This window comes from Echeneis naucrates, chromosome 5, assembly GCF_900963305.1.
Source record: "Echeneis naucrates chromosome 5, fEcheNa1.1, whole genome shotgun sequence".
NCBI classification, from domain to species: domain Eukaryota; kingdom Metazoa; phylum Chordata; class Actinopteri; order Carangiformes; family Echeneidae; genus Echeneis; species Echeneis naucrates.
The window spans coordinates 11,769,472-11,790,599 of NC_042515.1; the positions used below are offsets into that span (position 1 = coordinate 11,769,472).

Here is a 21,128-nt window from a genome sequence, read left to right on the forward strand (position 1 = left end):
TCAGTGACTTACTTCTTAAATCCACAACATTGGCCAACATAGCCAAGACCAAAACCATCAGCTCACAGATCATATCTGCACTAGAGCATGAGACACATACTACACTAATTCCAACTTGTTGTAAAAATGTGTTACATATTTGTAAAAAAAAAAAAAAAAAAAAAAGAAAGGAGAAGATGTGTAGTCAGTGAGTAAGTTTTAGAAGGACCAGTGGAAAGGTATGAAGACTGCTCCTGCTGCTCATCAGAGACTGTACTAACAATAATAAACTTTTAACATTCTCATGCTTTCAATTCATTCTGACTGTCCAGTGGCCGACCGTCACCATGGAATCATGCAGCAAGCGTGGCTAATGTGCAGAGCCAGTCCCCTCCTCTTTAATGTGAAACCATGTGGCCGTTGAAACATGCTCCGCCTCAAGCTTTCCATTCAGAAACACATTACACCCTCCCTCTGTCTCTGAGGGTACCTCTTCTGCTTTCTCTTTTCGTCATTGTCGTACAATCAGCTTTCTCAACTCTCATGGACTCACTCATTGTCAGAGTCAGTAACACTTGTGCTGAAGAGACCTGAAGATCTAGACTTGTATTTTTCCTCAAAGGAACTAGATGAGCCCTCACTGGAAGAGCAACCCAGATCCAGAGACTTCTGCTGTGTGGCAATTTTCACAGGTACTCTTTCCCTTTCCCTCATAGTCACACATAGTTTTCTTTGCCTTTATGTTAGTGCTTTGCATAAATCTACTGTGGCTTTCTTCTCAAATGAGAATCAAACAATATCCTTGCACTTAAAGGACAGCTGGGCTTTTGTAGCAGCACTGACTTGGAGCTTGCTGTATTATGTAGGGCAAAGGTTATTGGCCACTCTGCAGCTTCCCCTTGTTTAGTACTCACTCTCTCTCGAGGCTGTTTTGTTAAGTGGCTGCAAAAAGCAAAGTTTCTCTTGCCAGTGCGTTTAGAGCAGGTAAAAAAAAAAGTCCAGGTACAAATTTGAAAAAGTTCTAACATTTAGAGAAGCACAATGTATTTGTCTGAAAAAAAAAAAAGGCTTGTGCAGCCAGGGTCATACAGCAGCCTGAGGTGCTCTAAACACTCCCTGACAAAAATGGGTACACACATTCCAACAAACTTTTTATACCTGTTCAATGAATGAAAACAAAACTAGACTTACCAAATATATTTAACACAGAGCATAATTTGTGGTCGGCTGTGACCAACAACTATTCCTAGTTCCAAGTTTCTCACAGTCTCATCACATGTGGAACAAAAATATAATCTAAGATAATTCTGAAAAACCATCATACGTTTTTGACAGAATTTGCTTCCAGTGTATACATTTGTGGAGTTCTACCTTTTTGCATTCTCCTTGTTACAACTGTAACTAATTGTGGATGCCTTCAGCCAGAGAAAAATTATTTATTTCAAAATGAGGAGGCTAATATGAATAAGAGTTGTCTGCTAGGCAATCATTAATGGTTTATTTGTGTAAGAGGCAACAGCAGAAACAGTTCCCTTCAAGGTTTGACACAGTGTTCAAACCTAGTTTTCCCTTTGAATAATTACTTGGCAAACAAATTAGCCATAATATACATATATATTGGGTAGCAGGTCGTATTATGATTGAAATAGTCTATATCTGGGTCCTTGAGATACTGAATGCCTACCAGATCCAAGGTTGTTGCTATGTGTCTGGATCTGTTATTTGCCATCTTATCCCACAAGGATGCTACAAGTGTTTTCAAGCAGTCACTGTATCTGGCCTTCATCTCATGGACATTGTCAATTATGGACAAAAATCCAGCATTTGGTTTTAAAAGCATTGTTAGGGTTAAAGTGAGAGGTAGAGTTAGTCAATTTTCTTGGTTCAGCAACAACTGCTCCAGCATCAACAACAATATTTCATTTAGTGTTGATTTATTAATCATATGAAATATGTTACTTGCACAAAAGAACATGAAAGAGAAGCATTGTGAGTTTCCATTCTATGTAGATTTTTTTCTGTCCCTATAGAGTGTTATCTTCTAGGAAACAATCACACCATGTTAGCACATAAACAATACAAGATCTACAATATACAGCATAAATGAGTACACCCCCTTTCCAAACTTAACAGATTCAGTGACTTTTCTTCACAAATAAGACATATTTATGAATTTTTTTTTTGTTAAGGTTCAGTACTTGATGAGAAGATCAGTCTGTTAAACCATCCTACTCAAGCAGGTTTAACTGATTTAAAGTTTCAGTGTTGCATACCCATTTAATCACTATGACTATGATTAATGTTGACAACAATGATGCCTCCTGTGGGAAGATCTTCTGGGAGCTTGACAAAAATAAATATCGCATTTTATAAATATGAATAAAGTGAAAGGATGGTAGGCGAATTATTGTTATTAAGTAAGAACACAATGGAAAAAGTTATGCAAAGTTCATAAAGTTTGAATCACCCTTGTCTTCATAGATGAAGACTGGAGGGAATTCTCTGATCTGATGAGACCAAAATCAATCTTTGTAGATCTGATTGCACAAAACATGAAGGAGAACAGTGATGGTAATGTCCTTGTATGAGGATATATGAGTATGGAAGGTCTAGATGAACGAAGTGCATGATGAATTTGAAGATTTACTGCACTAACTGGAAAGAGAAGCTTGTTTGCTTTGCTGATCCTAAAGATAAGATAACTCTACTGTTGCCTTCAGCAGTAAGTATGTAACCTTTCTTTAACCCCCCCCCCGAGCACCTGGGGAGAATAATTTGAGCAAAACTAGTCATCAAACACCAAGGCACTTAGGGGTTCATTCTGCGGGACTGAACACGATTGACGGAGAAATGAGCTGCAAACTTGTTTGCAGGAAGCCAAGACAGGTCAGTGCAGGACTTAAAAGTAAGGGAAAACATATGAAGTAGTAAAATGTTATAGTAAATACTTGCAAGATTGAATCAAGGATGAACTCATCTTTGCAACCATAGATTTGAACAAAGTTGCCTTACTTACTTTTTGTACAGCTGTAAGCTTTCTATGAATTGGGATGATCATTCAGGAAAAAAAATATTATGTTCGAGGGGATGTAATCATTTAATCATTGGTTGAAAGTGCATTACATTTGCATGATGTCCTTTTTCCTTAAAGGATTTGTCCACAATCCGTGCACCAAAAAGCATTTGTGGATTTTTTTACTTTAACCAGACTTATTCAAATTTTGTACTGCCAGACCTTTGTCGTCATGATCCATCCAACAAAGTGTCATTTTATAAAAACAACATCTGCTTAGCACTGCTGAATATGGAAACAACTTCAGATTCAAAAAATAAGTTAGCTATTAGGACTTTTCATTTGTAGTCTTTATAAAATATTTTATTTGAAATGTTTTTTCTCCCAAACTGTCTATGTGCATATTAATGGCTTTGTATGTTGTTTGTGTTCACAAAGCATTTATTAATAACATAACACAGCAGTTTCTCATGCAAATCCTTCAAAAACAACTGTTGCCATTATGATTAACTTACATATGTTTTCAAATTCAGACATTATCAGATTATGAATAAATTGTTCACGAAGCATTTGATGGTGTGCTGAAATAAAAGATGAAAAGTTTAACATCTGGAATGATCACTAATAGTATGAACACTGGACAGAACAACAGCATTGAAATTTAATGTGACATTCCAAAGAGACAATGATGTCACAAGGAATGTCAGCTTTATCACATGGAACCATCTTAGAATCTGTCCAGCGGAAGCTCAGGAGTCTTTACCATATTTGTCTCAAACTGTATAAGAAAAAAAGGAAGGCCGTGGTATTTCCCATAATGCACCTGGTGATTTTCCTTATAAGGACATCATGGCATCATCATTTCCCCTACAATGCATGGCTTCAATATTGTATTTGATCTCTGACATCATTTCCTGTGGCTTTGATCTGTGATGTCACCGTTTCATATCAGTAAGTAGGCCACCCCACTACAGAATTAATCAGTTTCCAAGTTCATTTATGGAGTCAACCACTGAGAGCAGTAATCTTCTGAACACGAATACAAGTGAAGAAAGCAAGAAAGCAAGCAAGAAAGCAAGCAAGAAAGCAAAGCGAAGAACCCATCCAGATCTTCCAGACCACGGTCAACGAAGGTGTCAACACAGCCGTTTCAACTGAAACACTGAGACAAACAACACACAGGCTGCCACAAAAATGGAAGGACAGGCAGGTGCTACAAATGCTGTTCCTGCTGTAACAGAGCCCAAAAAGGTATCAGGAACCTTACCACTGTTATTACCCCAAGCTGTCTTTGAGGAGGCAAGGTCAGGTTACATATTCTACCGAGGCCAAATTGACCCACTAAGACAAGACCACAGTAAAAGACAAAATCCTGGAAATATGAACAACCAAAGACCGGAGAAAAAGAACCATCAAAGACAATGGAACGGCCACCTGCAAGGACCAAGCAACATCACCTACCAACGTGCACGTACCTGCAACCAGCAACAAGTCCAGCCTCCAGTCCAGGCCACACCACAGCATGGTGCTCTTTATCAAGTCCACCCGGGACACCAGGCCACACCACAGCATGGTGCTCTTTATCAAGTCCACCCGGGACACCAGGCCACACCACAGCATGGTGCTCTTTATCAAGTCCACCCGGGACACCAGGCCACACCACAGCATGGTGCTCTTTATCAAGTCCACCCGGGACACCAGGCGACACCACAGCATGGTGCTCTTTATCAAGTCCACCCGGGACACCAGGCCACACCACAGCATGGTGCTCTTTATCAAGTCCACCCGGGACACCAGGCAACACCACAGCATGGTGCTCTTTATCAAGTCCACCCGGGACACCAGGCAACACCACAGCATGGTGCTCTTTATCAAGTCCACCCGGGACACCAGGCGACACCACAGCACGGTGCTCTTTATCAAGTCCACCCGGGACACCAGGCCACACCACAGCATGGTGCCCTTTTCCAGGTTCAGCATCCAGTCCCTGCTACACCACATTACGGAGTTCTTTTCCAGGTCCCTCCAGGAAACCAGGCTCTTCCTCTTCAGGCTCAGCGTAAATATATACCGAGACCGCAGCCTGCAGCTCTTTCCCAGGTGCAGCCTCCAGTCCAGACTACACCGCAGCCTGCAGCTCTTTCCCAGGTGCAGCCGCCAGTCCAGACTACACCGCAACCTGCAGGTCTTTCCCAAGTTCAGCCTCCAGTCCAGACTACACCGCAGCCTGCAGCTCTTTCCCAGGTGCAGCCTCCAGTCCAGACTACACCGCAGCCTGCAGCTCTTTCCCAGGTGCAGCCTCCAGTCCAGACTACACCGCAGCCTGCAGCTCTTTCCCAAGTTCAGCCACCAGTCCAGACTACACCGCAGCCTGCAGCTCTTTCCCAAGTTCAGCCTCCAGTCCAGACTACACCGCAGCCTGCAGCTCTTTCCCAGGTGCAGCCTCCAGTCCAGACTACACCGCAGCCTGCAGCTCTTTCCCAAGTTCAGCTGCCAGTCCAGACTACACCGCAGCCTGCAGCTCTTTCCCAAGTTCAGCCTCCAGTCCAGACTACACCGCAGCCTGCAGCTCTTTCCCAAGTTCAGCTGCCAGTCCAGACTACACCACAGTCGACAGTAACCACCCAAGTCCAACCTGCAGTAAATACCAAACCACAGCAGGCTGTGACATTTGAGCAACAACAGGTTGCTGTCGGCAATTCCACTGCTCGATATGAGGCCAACACAGATGGGACCAAACAGGGTCTCCTCCCAACTCCTAAGAAACCACCAAATGAGATCATAGAAGAGCTGGTAAAGGAGAAGTTTTTCTTGGAAGCCCACGTAGACACTTTAAAAAAAATGATCAAACATCACACACAATTGGCAAACCAAGAAAAGGAAACCCTGTGTGCTGCCCTGTCCAAAATGGAAAAACAGGAACAGGAGGCTGCCCAACAAAGACAAACGCTAGAGGAAACCGTCCAAGCTGAAAAAGAAAATGCAGCAGAGCTTGAGAGACGTCTGGACATTCAGCTGAAGGAAACAACCACAGCCCAGTCTGCACTTGCCAATATCACAGATGACCTACTAAAGTCAAGATGCCAGTGGGAAGAGGAGAGGTCTCATCTCCTGGCTGAACAAGAGCTGACATCTTCCAGGCTTAAGGCTGCATTTGTACAAGACCTGCAAGAAAAAAGAGCTGAATGGGAGGCAGAAAGATCCCGTCTCCTTGAAGAGCATCTGCAGGAAACCTCCATGCTCAAGGCAGCATTGCTGAAGGCACAGGAAGACCTGGAGATGGAAAGGAACCGGCAGGGTGTGGAAAATGTCCAGGAGTCTGATGAGGTCCTGGATCAGGCTGTGAAAGACCAGGATGAAGTCAGGGCTGGCGCTACAGATGACCTGATGAGCAAATTAAGACATCTGGAAGAACAGGTGGAAGAGGCAGAGAAAATACCAAAGAGGAGATCCGTGTGGAAACGATTCCGCCAGCTCTTTAAAAGGAGCTAGAAAGATCCAACACCACACTGACCTCTGAAACAGATCGAAGACCTCTCCACCAGTTCTCTCTCTCTCTTTTTTCCTCTTACTCTCTTTCTCTCTCTCTGTCTCTCTCATTCCCTCTCTCGCTCTGTCTTTTTTCCTCTTACTCTCTCTCTCTCTCGCTTCCCCCCCGCCCAAAGCCTGGTTGCTGATCATTGCAACCAACCCCCCCCCCCCCCCAACCCCTCTAAAAAAAAAAAAAATAAAATAAAAATAAAAATAAAAATCTAATATTATCATTATTATTTTTTTCACAAGTCAAGACCATCACTGTTTATAATATTTTTGGGGGGATTTGGTTAATTTGTACCATTGATAGTCAAAGAAGAGGACCAATTGAATGACATATGTTCAGTTTAAAAAATTCTAAATTTTTATTGCTGGTCTAACACAGCTGATAAATGACATTGGTCTTGTTGCTGTTAATTGGTTATAGTCAATTCTGAAAGAACAAAACATACAGACTTAAAATTACTTGTGTGACCATGACAGCATCTGCACACACTGTAAAAGAAAAAGTAAAATTACAGGAAATGTTCTATCATTTTTTACAGATTTTCCCTGTTTTCCAATAAAACAATGACATGCCAGAAGATTTACAGATATTTTCAAAAATCTTAGGTTTTATGTTTAGAATTACAGTCAACTAACTATAATTTCGTTTTTTTAATAACAAATTATTGTATTTGTACATCTTTAACTGTAATTCTACACACAAGTTTGTGTATTTCTTTACAGTTTTATTACCATTTTCCATAAGACAATGTAATAACTGTAAATTAGCAGATATTTAGCATTAATTTAAATATTTACCTTTAGAGTTACAAGTAATAAACCATAATATAATATTACATTATCATTTGTTTTGTTAAAGGTAATTTAACATATTTTTTCATATTCAAATGCAATTTTACATTAAATGTGAGGTATGAATTTATGATGTCATGATGTCTTTGGACGGTGGCAGGAAACCAAAGTACCCAAAGAAAACCCATACAGGCAAACTCCACACAGAAAGGCCTGGGAATTAAATCCGCTACCCTCTTATTGTGAGGCTAACCACTATGTTGTGCTATGCCGTGGTTAGCATGTTGTCTTAAAACTCTGATGGAGAAATCAGACCAATGCATATGAGAAAAAGAAACTACGACATGGTTTAGTTAGTGTGATGAGAGTTGCCATGTGATTTGTCATTATGCGTTTTCATTGCGTTTCATTTCATTTCAAAAATCACAGCAAGTATCGGTATCTTTGAAATATGCCTGAAAACCATAAAAGTGTGTTATCGCCCATCAAGGGCTTTCACCTCCTGAAGGAGTTAAGCTCGCAGTTTGTACATACTGAGAAAATTTCAGACACTCACCAGCCTGGACCCTCAGCAAGGTAATTCATTCATGTCAACCTCTACGATAATTTAGACCAGTTTTGTTGTGTTACGTTAACTCTGTGGAGACAGAATAAGAGACATAATTAGTGACTCTAATGTGGCTCTGCACAGTCACTGCTGCCTCTATAGCCATAAAGGCGCTGTTATCCTGTGTGTTTATTATTTGTTTGGAATCGGTGTGCTATCCGTTTTCTGGGTAGAATACGATATTTTGGTGCCGTAAATGTCGAAAATCCTCAAAAATCTTTAGCTTTTTCAAACCTCTGATACTTTGGCATACGTCCAGCTACACAGTCCATTTTACCTTCAAAACGGAGGAAAATTTGTTGTCTTTCAAGTGGTGTTTTCATCTTTCTGATATCTTTTATACTTTTCTATTAAGCAATTGTTCAAATCTGATGCTCGTCTCACCTCATTTCTGCTGAAAGTTTTTGTTTCCCATGTGTGTGTATTGCACAGAATGTTGGTGGTTAGAGTGGAGGACACTTAAGTTAGAGTGTGAGTCAGTGAGCTGACACACACACACACACACACACACACACACACACACACACACACACACTGATATATAGACACACACACACTGATATATAGACACACAGACACACTGATATACAGACTCACACAGAAACTGAAATGCAATATACACATATACATATACACATGCACAAAGACAAATATACTGACGCACACACAGGGAAAATATGCACACGCTCACAGGAACGCACATTATGACACAAACAGAAACACAGCTGACACACACAGAAACTAAGCAGATAGACAGCATTGGTCAGTTTTTACAATAGTGTCACAGGGTGTATGTGTGAAATAGATGTCTCAGTTAAATAGTTGTGTGTCTAAAGACATATGTCTGTCTGTTTATATTCTCATTCAAACAGATTATAGTATTATTCCGTCCAACAGTTGAATGGAAAGCAACTTAACTCAGGACTTGGGTTTTGTCAAAGAAGCTTTGCCTCTGATCCAAAGGGCTTCGTCAGTTCCCAACGCCTCGGTCTGACTGGTCTGACGCATGTGTTCTCGCACACAGTTTGCACACGGTTCAGTATATCTGTACATCTGCCAAGTCAACGTCAAGGCAGCAGCCCCCCGAGTCACTCTTGAAATTTCTGCCGAAGAAATTTCTAGTTTGTTAGCTATAAGTCAACATCAATGTGCTTAACCTATATGCACACAATTTAAATTGGATGGATGTTGTTATCTGGTTGTATTTAGTTTAGCTTTAGTTTAGTAATTCAAAACTAGCAGCTGACAACAAGGGAAAGACCGTGTGACAGCTTGGATGGACTGCTGACAGGAGGCAAAGACCCCAAAGGTGCTGCCATGGGCTAGCAATCCATGGTAGCAGTGGCAAGGTTTAGCAGCCTTGTCACAACCAGCATGAGCTACAAGTCAAATGAGGAAAATATCCCAAGGGTCAGCGAGAGCAGGGGTGGAAGGTGACTCACAGGCAGACTACATGGTAACAGACACTGGAATGGACAAGACTACGAGTTGGACATGTAACTCAGTGAAGGATAGGGGCACAGACCTATTCTCTAGGACTAGAAGTGGGCAGAATAGTTTGAAAGGGCAAAGTGAGCACGACTGGAGAGAATAACAATGGTAGCTTAGAGGGAAAGAAGCTCCAGGTTTGTCCTTGTGGTTGACAGAAAGTAACATCAGTTAGAGGGCTTAGAGTGAAATGGAGAATAGAGTAGTAGGGCTTCCACCTGACATGCCACCATTAGGGGAGATACATCAGGAAATGGATATGATACCACCTAAGTGGAAGGAGGTTGAGGAGTCCCCTACCAGGTCTATAAAAGCGCACCTGAAACCCTAAAGTTTTTGGTGGAGGCAATTAAGAATAGTTTGGAAGAAACAGTCTATTCCCAGAGCATGGCGCAGGGCAGGAGGTGTTCTTATTCCAAAGGAGAAGGAGTCTTCAGAGCTGAGTCAGTTCTGTATGATCTCTCTCCTGAATGTAGGGGGGAAGATTTTCTTTCGTGTATTTGCACGGGGACTAGCTAGTTATTTAGAAAGGAATAGCTTAATAGATACTTCAGTACAGAAGGCAGGAATACCAGGTTTCGCAGGGTGTTTAGAGCACACTAGCATGATTTATCCTCAGATTCCGGCAGCCAAGAGTGACAAAAGAGACTGGCATGTGATGTTCTTGGACTTAGCAAATGCATTTGTGTCAGTGCCACATAGCTTTATTTGGGAGGCATTTGATTATTTTAGAGTACCTGGAGCAGTTGTCAATTTAGTAAGAACATATTTCCAGGATATCAGACTATGCTTAAGTACAGCAGGCTTTACAACAGGTTGGCAGAGGCTAGAAATAGGTATTATGTCAGGGTGTACAATTTCTCCATTAGCATTCACACTGGAAATGGAGGTAATTATCAGAGCTTCTAGGTGGGTTGTAGGTGGAGAGAGGCGGCAGGATGGGATGCGCCTTACACCAATTAGGGCATACTTGGATGATATGAAGTTGATAACTTCAACAGTGCCATGTATGAAAAGAGTACTTGAGAGACTTAATAAAAACTTAAAGTGGGCTAGTATGAAAATCAAGCCTAGTATGTGTAGAAGTATCTCATTAAGCAGAGGGAGATTAAGTGATCGAAAGTTTGAAATAGATGAGGAGGAAATCCCAATAATTAGGGAAAAACCAGTAAAGAGTCTAGGTAGGTGGTACAAGGCAGATTTGCATGACGGAGGACACGTAGTGCGGTTTCAGAAGGATGTTGCTGAGGGACTGGATAGAATAGACAAATCAGGACTTCCAGGAAAGTTGAAGCTGTGGAGACCCGCTATGTTCGTTGTGTTCAGATACTGCAACTCTAAAGCACATTTTGTCAGGTTGTAAGGTTAGTCTGTCACAAGGACGGTATAAGTGGCGACATAACCAAGTTTTAAAAAGCCTAGCTGCAGGCGTTGAAGATATACAGAGGCAGGCAAAATTAGGAGGGTCTAAGACAAAGAGAGTGGCAATTCAGTTTGTTCAAGAAGGAGGGAAAGTTAATAAGATAACAGGGAGGCAAGGCAGCTTAGAGGGTGCTAGTGACTGGGAGATGCAGGTGGATTTAGGATTGTTCCCCAGGAAATAGCCTGTACAAAGCTAAGGCCTGATAAAATTTTGGTCTAGGAGTAGAATGAGAGTAGAGCTGACTGTGCCGTGGGAGGATTCAGTGGAAGAAGCATATGAAAGGGAAAAGTTCAGGTAAGGACGCTGAGCAACGAGGGTGGAAGGTCAGGATTTTTCCAGTGGAAGTAGGATGTAGAGGGTTTGTAGCAAGATCTGTTGTTGCTTTATGAGGGAGTTAGGAGGAAGGGGACAGAGTGTGAGGAAAATAGCCAAGGAAATGTCGGAGGCAATAAGATCCAGTCAGTGGATTTGGATTAGAAGAACTAATAGTAGCTGGGGTGGCAGCAGGGGGAGCTCTTAAGATAGACTGACTCTAGGGAGAAGCAGAGGAAGAAATCCAGGAAGAGGAAGTGTATTTAAGTGGAGGGTGTGGCCTATTTGAGCCTCTTTGAGACCAGGCGCTTAGTCCAGGTGAGCTGGCCTGTGTTGGTTTGATTTGGTTTGAGTATCAGACTGTTTAGGTGAGTTTGTTTGCTGAATCTGCTAGTGTAGCTTGTCCTTCACTTCTGCACCCTCTACACTTCCATGTCCCCTACCTGAACCAGGGTCTGTATCCCATCCCTACTTTTATCTCCGCCCCTTCTATTTCTCCCCCCCTACCCGAACCAGGGTCTGTATGCCCAGCCCGCTTTTACTGTTGGTTAGGGTTAGGGTTAGGGTTAGGGTTAGTTGGTGAGAGGCCAGAGTAGTTGACGGTCGTGCTGTGTGAGATAGTTGTCTTTGTGTGAGGAGCGGTGATGGCTGGCGTTAGGGGGGTGACTCTGGGACGCCAGTGATCGCTGTCTAGCCTCCTGGAGGTGTCGTGGGCCTAACTAGACAAAACACCATTGAAAGGAGGTTCCCACCTGATGTTTCCAGTGCTGCATTTTATCGTTAACACATTAAATTGACAGTTTTCTACAATGTGATATGTTCTTTTGTCACACTGAATAACTTTTACAAGTTAGAATGGAATGCATATGTAAGGTTTACGTCACTCAAAGGAAATCTTTGTGACAACAAAAATAATTAATATACAGTATTTATATTAATGCTGTCATACCTGTGTATTACATTTACTACATTGAAAAAACGGTGTTTGGTAGATAATGATTACATTTTATAGTAGGAATGCTGTGGGATTTATGACAGCAACTAACCAGGTAATCACCGCCAGCCAGTAAACGGTACATTTCACACAACTGAGGATTTTCCTACCATGTCCGTGCAACCCCATATGAGACACTGACTGGAGAGAAAATAAAGTTTTGTACAAGGGGAGGTGTGAGGAAAAGGGGGTGCTGGTCCAGGGGGGCTTGGGGATGGTCCGGAGATGGTTCTCAGTTTTTAGGCTAGACTTCCCCCTCTACACAAGCCGCGTGTGCAGAGCGACAATCCGGCAGAGACTGGAGGTCGGTGCAGGGCTGGGTGGAGGCAGAGTGGCTGAGTGACAGACCAGAAAACAGTACAGACACACACACACACACACACACAAACACAAAAACTTACATGGGGCTGGCCTCGTGACAATTCTAGGTGTCAAGTCCTACACAATATAACCTCTTCTGTTGATTTTCAAAATTATTCTCTCAGGGATCTAAATGTTCACTTAAATTTCGAGGAAAGTTGTTTTTGGTAAATCTGGACTTCAAGCTTTTCAACAGCAGTGTAGTAGCACACACATTTTCCACTCTAGTTGCTTCACTCCCACAATAAATCCAAAGCAGCAGCACAAAAGAATCATTGATGAAAGAATTACCATAATGCAAAGCGGCAATGAGCCTCGCAAACTACTGCAGCAAGACAGCCTTCATTGTGCAGATTATGAATATTATTATGGGGTGAATTAATCATGTGTTCCTTTTGTGGTCCTAGATTGTGTTGTGGACCTGTCTGCAATGACGCGATTGAAGAAAAGTGACCTGTAAATCCATGCATTGCATTGTGGCTACCACTTAAATGTTTAGTAATGTTTATGCCAGAAATACTTTTGGACGTACCATATTTTAAAGTACTTCCCCTTTAACATTTCTATTGTTACAGTGCAATGGAGAAGCAACATGGTCCAGAGGTCAAGTTCAGGCTGGACATGAGCACGGCCCATGATGCACCCACCACAGCGACCAGAGGACAGTGGTCCAACAAAATTGAGTTCTTGTTAGCTGTTGCAGGACAAATTGTTGGCCTGGGAAATGTGTGGAGGTTCCCCTACCTGTGCTACAAAAATGGTGGTGGTAGGTTTCATATTTGCACACAACTGTAGAAACTATGCTTTTGGTATAGATGAAGAATGTATAAAACAGCTTAAGCCGTAATAACACAGCAATCAGCCAAAATCCTCTTCAGAATTGCTTTATTAATATTACCATTACTTATGGCTCCGTTGATGCCCCCGGGGCCAAAAACTGCAAGTAGCCTTTTTCAAAATTACAATCAGACAACACCACAACAAAAAAAGGACACATTTAATTTTTTTTTTCCCAAAAGAAACGTACTAACCCATTTCAAATAAACGCAGATTAGATGGAAGGTCCCTCTGCTACTGGATTACTGAAAGTGTCCCATCTACAAACAAAGTAACCTGGCATATTTTTGCATTTTTTGCAGGAGTGTTCTTCATCCCTTATGTGGTCTTTCTTTTTACCTGCGGGATCCCCCTGTTTCTGCTGGAGACATCTCTCGGCCAGTACACCCAACAGGGGAGCATTACCTGCTGGACGAAAATTTGCCCGTTGTTTGAAGGTAAATTGCTTAATTCATCCATGTGAAAGAAAACAAGTGTATTTTTATAGGCACGATGCACTAAATGCGGTATTTTCATATTAGTGTCACTGAGCACTGAGTACACACATTAAAGAGATTTAAAAATTGTGACGAAAAGAGGTTTGAAAAGGTTTAAGAAATTTCGAGATTAGGCAGTTACGTCATCATTCACTGTGGTCTACTAACATCTAAACGTTGAAAGGAATATGGGGTAGTTTGGAAAGTAAGAGTAGAGATTTAGAAATGAATATCATATAGTAAGGATAGTAAATGTGTTGTATTTTAATCAGAAAGAATTGAAAATGAAAGAAAAACAGTTGTTTTTCTCTGATTCCGTATTACCCAGGTATTAGTAAAAGTGTGTGCTTTGGACTTTACCCAGTATAATTTCCTTGTGTGCAACTGCTGTTTTCATGTTCGGCAGGAGACAGACTCTTCTGTGAATGTGCTACAAATTCAACAGTATTGTCTACAGTATGCTACCATTACTCAGGAACAACACTTTGTTTGGTCAAAAATCACAATATTTAACATGATTGCTTTTGAATTAAAACTTTGACGTTACCTCTGAATGTATTCATTAATCATATAAATCTAAAAGGAACTGCATTATTTATGCTATCCAACAATCTATCCAATTGCTCCTCTCCGACATTTTTCGGTATAATTTCAATTAGTTGTATACTTTGTTTGTATTGATATGTATAATCCAGAGTTTTCAATGAAAAAATTATCTGTTTTATTTGCTTGCTTGCTTCCAAGTGACGCCTTTTTAACTGAGTGGTGTTCGTCCGTTTGTTTCAGGGATGGGTTATGGTAATCAGGTGACTGTTTTTTACTCCAGCGTCTATTACATCATTATACTGGCCTGGGCTTTCTTGTATCTCTTCTCCTCTTTTAAGTCTGAACTGCCCTGGGCAAGTTGCAGAAACAGCTGGAACACAGGTGCGTCCCCATATCAGATCTGACCAAACACATGGCGAACAAAATAAGTTGCATTTTGACAAAGCGCTGTGAAGGCATCATAATACTGGAGAATTTATTTACAGTGAGTCATGGAGCGTAAAACCAGCTACTGGAAACTGATGGCTTGTATTCATGTCACAAAACAGCATACAACCCCAAATGTGTATGCATTGGTAAAATTCTTTAAACTGCATCTTCAAAGAAAAATTCGAATAATGTTAATTTCAGAAGCAAACTGTTCAGACACAAACTGCCTTCATTGCGCTAAAGTTTGGATGACACATTTTGAGTCGCAGGTGTCTTAACACGATTCTAAAATCCTAAATAATGTAATCGCTCCTATTTCAAACAGAGAATATATTCTAATCAATTTGCTGATCTGTAAACGTCCATAATTCAGTTTATTAGATTAAACCCTTATCTGCATTGATAAACGAAAGAGATTGGGTGACAGGTTTTCATGTGATAATTAGACTAAAAGTTTGATAAAGGAAAAAAATTGATGTCCCCTGTAACATTTCCTTTTATTTCTTTGCCACAGAGGCCTGTGTGGAGTTTGATCAAAGGGCTAATTATTTCAACTGGACTTGGGCAGAAAACTCGACATCATCAGTGACAGAGTTCTGGGAGTGAGTATAAAAACTAAATCCAAAATCAACGCTGAAAGTGATGTGACATGAATGAATTCTAACTGAAACTGATTTGCAGGAGGCGAATTTTAAATATTACAGGCAGTGCAAATGAGCTTGGCAGCATCCGATGGGAGTTGGCTCTTTGTCTTCTCTTGTCCTGGATCATCTGTTACTTTTGCATTTGGAAGGGAGTTAAGTCCACAGGGAAGGTAGGATAAGGGCCTTTTTTTTTGGGTTGTATGCAAAATCCAAGGAGACAGTTTTTTGGAGCAGATGGACGCTAATGTATTCTGTGTGAATGGAACAGTGATATGTCCTTCGAACAACATTTTGTCTTCTCTTAAAGACCTTTTTGCTGTTACTTTTGTGAGATAGAACACCTGTCTTACGACAGTTTTATTACAGATGAAGAACTTAATGTGACTGAACAAATGAAAAATAATTGGCACGCATGTATTGTCATAAAGGTATGTCATAAAGTGTTTATCATGTTCTGGCAAATACACACCCCGGGACATGGTCATGCCTTTAACAGTGGAACCATGAGTCATACCACAAATTATGCATCTCACTCAAACATCCTTGATGGGTCGATGAATCCTGCATATTCATAAATCACATAATCGCAAAATTCAAAATTCACGCGGATGTTCATGATTCCAACACGACGAATTTTAACTCCGATAATCCCCTGACTCTTCGAGTGAGCAAATTATCTCAACAATCAGCAATGATCGATTGCTATCAAATCTGGTTCATAAATTCATGTCCCCCTCAGGAAGAAGGGACGAATCTGTTCAATACTTGGGATGACATAATCCCTTTAAATCCCATCAAAATGTGCGTTTTGCTTAATACTAATGAGCAATGTTAACATGAAGAGGTTTGAATGAGAAATATTAAGCCTGGCATTTTTGCATTATTATTGTTTGCATGTTAGCATGTTGAAATTACTTTTTATCTTGACTGCTATGCATACTTGCGGATGACAGTGTAGGTGTGGTTTGTTAGTGTGTTTGGTTTGTATAAAATTAATCTTGAATCCAGTGTGAAAAGTGTCAGCCGCTCGTAATCCTTGAGCATGCCTCTCACTCTGGCTCCTCCGCAGGTTGTTTACTTCACTGCTACATTTCCGTATGCAATGTTGGCAGTGTTGCTTGTTCGTGGACTTACGCTGCCCGGTGCCTTGGATGGGGTCAGGTTCTACCTCTATCCAGATCCTTCCCGCCTCACTGATCCCCAGGTGTGAACATATAAACATCACTGCTTTCCTGTTGTGATGAGAGAATTTCAAAATTTGCAACATTCCCGGAGATGTGAAGCCTAGTTCAACAAAAATAAATTTAATTTGTGGGAGAAACATGGAAAAAACATAATGTGTGTTAAAGTGGCCTATTGTGATACTGTAATACAAAAACAAAACTACCAATAAGGTTACTGTCAGAGGAAAATCAGCCAATCAGGAGATTAAAAGGATTACTCATACACTTCAAGCAGTGTCATATTTTTCTATGTAGGTATATCTGCAAATGCCACAAAAGTCTGCACTATAAAACATTATACGTTCACAGGGTGATTCTGTCTGGACTCGTTATCGCATCTCACACAAAATGCTCTCAATTTGTATTTTATTGTGCGTGTACAAATGCTCATTTTTTGATTTGCAGGTGTGGCTGGATGCTGGCACACAAATATTTTATTCTTATGCTCTTTGCATTGGATGTCTAACCGCACTTGGCAGTTATAATAAGTACAACAATAACTGCTACAAGTAAGTTCAATATAATTTCTATGATTTAGAGTTGGTCTCCCGAACATTCGACCACATTTCCTAAATAACAAAGCAAAGAAGTGGTTCATACAAGCGATGAACTCTCTTGTACCTAAGTAGTTTTCCTCCAAAATTATTGTTTTAATCTATATGTATGAATGATAATGGATCAATATGAAAGTGAAAGACTTGTGGATTTAATCCATAATAAAAGTGGAATTTTCTTTCTCAGGGATTGCATCTACTTGTGCCTTCTGAACAGTGGAACCAGCTTTGTGGCGGGTTTTGCCATCTTCTCTGTGCTTGGATTCATGGCATATGAGCAAAACACAGACATATCAAAAGTAGCAGAATCAGGTAAGTGCCTGTAAGGAAATATTTAGTTGAATGAAAATTGGAATTGAATTATTTGTATTTTGTTCACTCCCTCCAGGCCCTGGCTTAGCGTTTATTGCCTATCCTCGAGCAGTTTCCATGATGCCTTTTCCTCAGATCTGGGCAATATTCTTTTTCATTATGATTATCCTCTTGGGACTGGATAGCGAGGTAAACTTACTTAGAGGAGAATTTAATTTTAACAGCCTCTTTTTTTTTCCCCCCTTCTTTAATAATGTTTTTCAATTGAGGAACATGAAATACAATTATTAGATAAGTCATCTTTTGTCCAAGAGGACTTGCCTTTCTGGCAACAAAAGCACAACATGAAGGCTTTCGTTCATAATGAAATTTTCAATTTGCACATTATATAGCACTCCTCATCAATCCTTTAGGATTCGGGGACTGTTGGTTTGAAGTCAATGGGTGTCTCACAGTTAAAAAGTCATAGTAACAGTGCATTTTTCAACTCTTTTAGTGTTTTAAAGATTCCAAAGTGAGTCACAAAATGTCAGTGAATGTTTGGGGAGTTCACTTCTAAAAAATGAATGAATGTTTCAAATCAAAGTTCACATAGGGAAAGTTTTCAGAGGATTTCTCAGCACCACGCAAACATTTGATGATTCTCATGAACTATTATGTCAAAAATGTTACTCATACTGTAGGTCACATGAATTTTTTTGTACTCAGTACTTTCAGCTTTGCTTTATTTCTATTGTGTCAATCAGGGGTTAAGCTATTGTTTAACTGAGACATCTGGATTCAGTTTGTAGGTCTGGAATCTCTCACAACAGCAATTTCTGACATGAATCCTGCTTTCTTTCACATCGGCCATCGACGGAAACTTCTCCTGTTGGGTATTTGTGTCATCAGTTTCCTTACTGGTCTTGTGATGGTTACAGAGGTGAGATCAAATTTAAATGTCAAATAATTACATGACATCATAAGAACTACATTTAATACATTGTAGACCTTTGTATGAGAAAGCTGTCTGAAGTCTCGTCTCGCACACAGGGTGGACTGTACATCTTCCAGTTGTTCGACTACTACACCTGCAGTGGGATGACGATCCTTCTCTTTGGCATGCTGCAGTCTGTCGCTATCGGATGGGTGTACGGTCAGTCACCAAAAAAGAAGAATGTGCACTTTTCTTCAAAGTGAGGTTTTATTTTTCTCATCTCTGTGTTTCTATCTATTTACAGGTGTAGACCGATTTTATGACAACATCGAAGACATGATTGGCTACAGGCCTTTTCCCGTCATGAAGTACTGTTTGAAATATGCCACTCCAGTAGTGTGCCTGGTGAGTCAGCTCTGCTGCCTGTCAAGTTTATATCCTCAGGAGGCATTTTGGTTTATAATAACTATGGCAGATTAAGCAGTTAAGGTGAGCATGATCAGTTCTGTTGGCTGACAACAGCAGTTGGCAGCTGTCAGTTTACTGGCTGCTAGGACACCTGCTGCTTATTTTTCAAAAGGGGCTCTTTAGTATCTATTTAACAGCGACGTAGACACTACACTGCCAAAAAAGTCAAAAACTTAACTAGCTCTACAGCGTAGAGAAAATGCACACATTACGTTAACCTTAAAAAAGAAAGGGCTATTAGGATAAGGGGTTAATTCATGTCTTTGCTGATGTTGTGCTGCTTTAGATATCAAAGTCTGGGTGAGCTTGCCCGACAGAGATGACAGGATAAACTCCAATAGCATCCAGGACGAACTCATGTACAGCAGAATAATGCAAAAGCCTGTACTGGTACTGGCATCATAAACTAAAGTGAGCTAACGGTTAAAATACTTTGTTGTGTCCAGGGAAGTGGTCTAACTGCATGTGAACTGAAAATATCGTTAAATATTTTATTTAAAGAAAAAAAGTTGTATACCTGAGGTAAAGCAGGAAACCTCAATTAGTTTTATATGTTTGGGCGATTAGAATTATGCTTGTGTGCCTTTTGTAACTGTTTTTTTTTTTTCCCCCCGTTGCTCTTTTCAGGGAACATTCATTTTCGCTTTGGTTAAGTATACTCCTCTGAAGTTCAACAACGTGGTCGAGTATCCGTGGTGGGGCTACGTCCTCGGCTGGGGGTTCACTCTCTCCTCGACACTCATGATTCCCCTCTTCATGGTGTACAGAATCTGCATCACTCCTGGTACACTGCAACAGGTGAGCTGTGGTTTCCAAAAACCCACCTGTTTGTGTGGTTTTATACATTCATGATTTAACACCGGTCTTCTTCTTTGTTAGAGGATCGGCATCTTATGCACTCCGGCTGAAGACCTTCCTTTCACCAGAGAGAGAAAGGCTTTAGCGCTGTTTGACTTGTCCCCTGAAAGCATGGTGCCCTTATGAGAAGGGATGAATCGGAGTTGGCTGGGACACATCTAACATTAATAGACATGGGGGACTTTTACGCTTTGCACAGTGGTCAACAACACCTTACTTGTTGAGCAATGTTTCCCCGTCGTTTTCCCAAAGTTCTGTCAACAATGGTACTTGCCACTGATAATAGTTTAAGTTTCAATGGTTCTTTAAAGGTTTGCACATTAACAACAAAAAAATCAAGAGTTCAGTCAAGTATTTCAAAAATGTTTTGTGTAGCAGAAACGAATGTGGGATTTTTGGTTTTCGTTTGGTTGGTTGGTTGTTGGGTTTTAGGGTTTGCTTGTTTTTTTTGGTTTTTTGGTTTTCTTCCCTGAATAATCTTTGAACCCCTCAGATTTACCTTGTGATCTCTGGTTGAACATCACAACACTCGAGGGATAGATTGGAAAGTACTCATTCAATTTTTCATTAAAGTTGTAATTATAATATTTTGAAGAACATGGCAAAGTAAGTTGGGGGCATTGCATTGCAGATAACATTGATAAATACTGAGAAATAAGACGTTATAATAAAAAAAAAAAAAAAAAAAGCACTTAAACCACTTTGAGGTCACTGAAATGGCACAAATCAACAGTGTGAAATGCCGTTACAGCAGTGACCTTAAAAAAAAAGCATTCAGGTACAGATTCAGGCCCGGGACACTGAGAGCACCTTTGGTAAGCTCTTTCTAAACAGTGAACTAAAAGTAGCACTACACAGACACACAACTATTCAACAAAGAGTGAAGACCAACATGCAATGCCAAATACAACAAAAGAAACATGGTTAAACTTTTTTTCCAGTCAGAATCAGAATCACTCACATTTGGTATCGGGTGTATTTTTAACCAGGGTTAACACGATTATATTTTCATCAGGTGTGGTTTTTGTATTACAGAGGTGAGTTTAGATTGAGAAATCACACTTTGACTGGCTCAATGTTTCCAGTCACTCTCTCTAGAGGAGCTGCTCAAGATAATGTTATTCTGAAATGAAAGCATAATTATTTTTTATCATTCTTATTAAACACTGTGCCATGTTATGTATTACTTATGAATGGAGACATGTCAATATCAACGAGCTTATAAATTTCCTCCTTGGTGCCTTGAATGGTGAAAGTATCAAGACTAATAATGTAATAATGAATAATGTAACAAGAGCCAAAACAATCATGATTACATTTTTATGATCTTTGGTCTGATTTGAATACATCTGATCAG

General features: G+C 40.6%; 1 protein-coding gene across 1 annotated transcript; it reads left to right on the top strand.

Moving 5' to 3' along the window:
* The first annotated feature begins 511 nt into the window (after window positions 1–511).
* Window positions 512–20,468, top strand: LOC115043481 (sodium- and chloride-dependent GABA transporter 2-like). Its single transcript, XM_029502008.1, has 15 exons — window positions 512–671; window positions 13,084–13,274; window positions 13,648–13,782; window positions 14,608–14,748; window positions 15,311–15,398; window positions 15,478–15,610; window positions 16,510–16,644; window positions 17,069–17,172; window positions 17,405–17,529; window positions 17,606–17,718; window positions 18,314–18,451; window positions 18,562–18,664; window positions 18,750–18,850; window positions 19,541–19,711; window positions 19,793–20,468. Exons 2-15 carry the CDS (start codon window positions 13,088–13,090, stop codon window positions 19,895–19,897), a joined length of 1,779 nt encoding a protein of 592 aa, XP_029357868.1. The 5' UTR covers window positions 512–671; window positions 13,084–13,087; the 3' UTR covers window positions 19,898–20,468.
* The last annotated feature ends 660 nt before the right edge of the window (window positions 20,469–21,128 follow it).

Bases quoted from the DNA above. Each gene is read 5' to 3' on its own strand.
- LOC115043481 (XM_029502008.1), top strand. From the start codon at position 13,088: ATGGAGAAGCAACATGGTCCAGAGGTCAAGTTCAGGCTGGACATGAGC. The intron at 13,783-14,607 runs GTAAATTGCTTA...CGTTTGTTTCAG, and splicing joins AATTTGCCCGTTGTTTGAAG to GGATGGGTTATGGTAATCAG. The intron at 17,530-17,605 runs GTAAGTGCCTGT...CACTCCCTCCAG, and splicing joins ATCAAAAGTAGCAGAATCAG to GCCCTGGCTTAGCGTTTATT.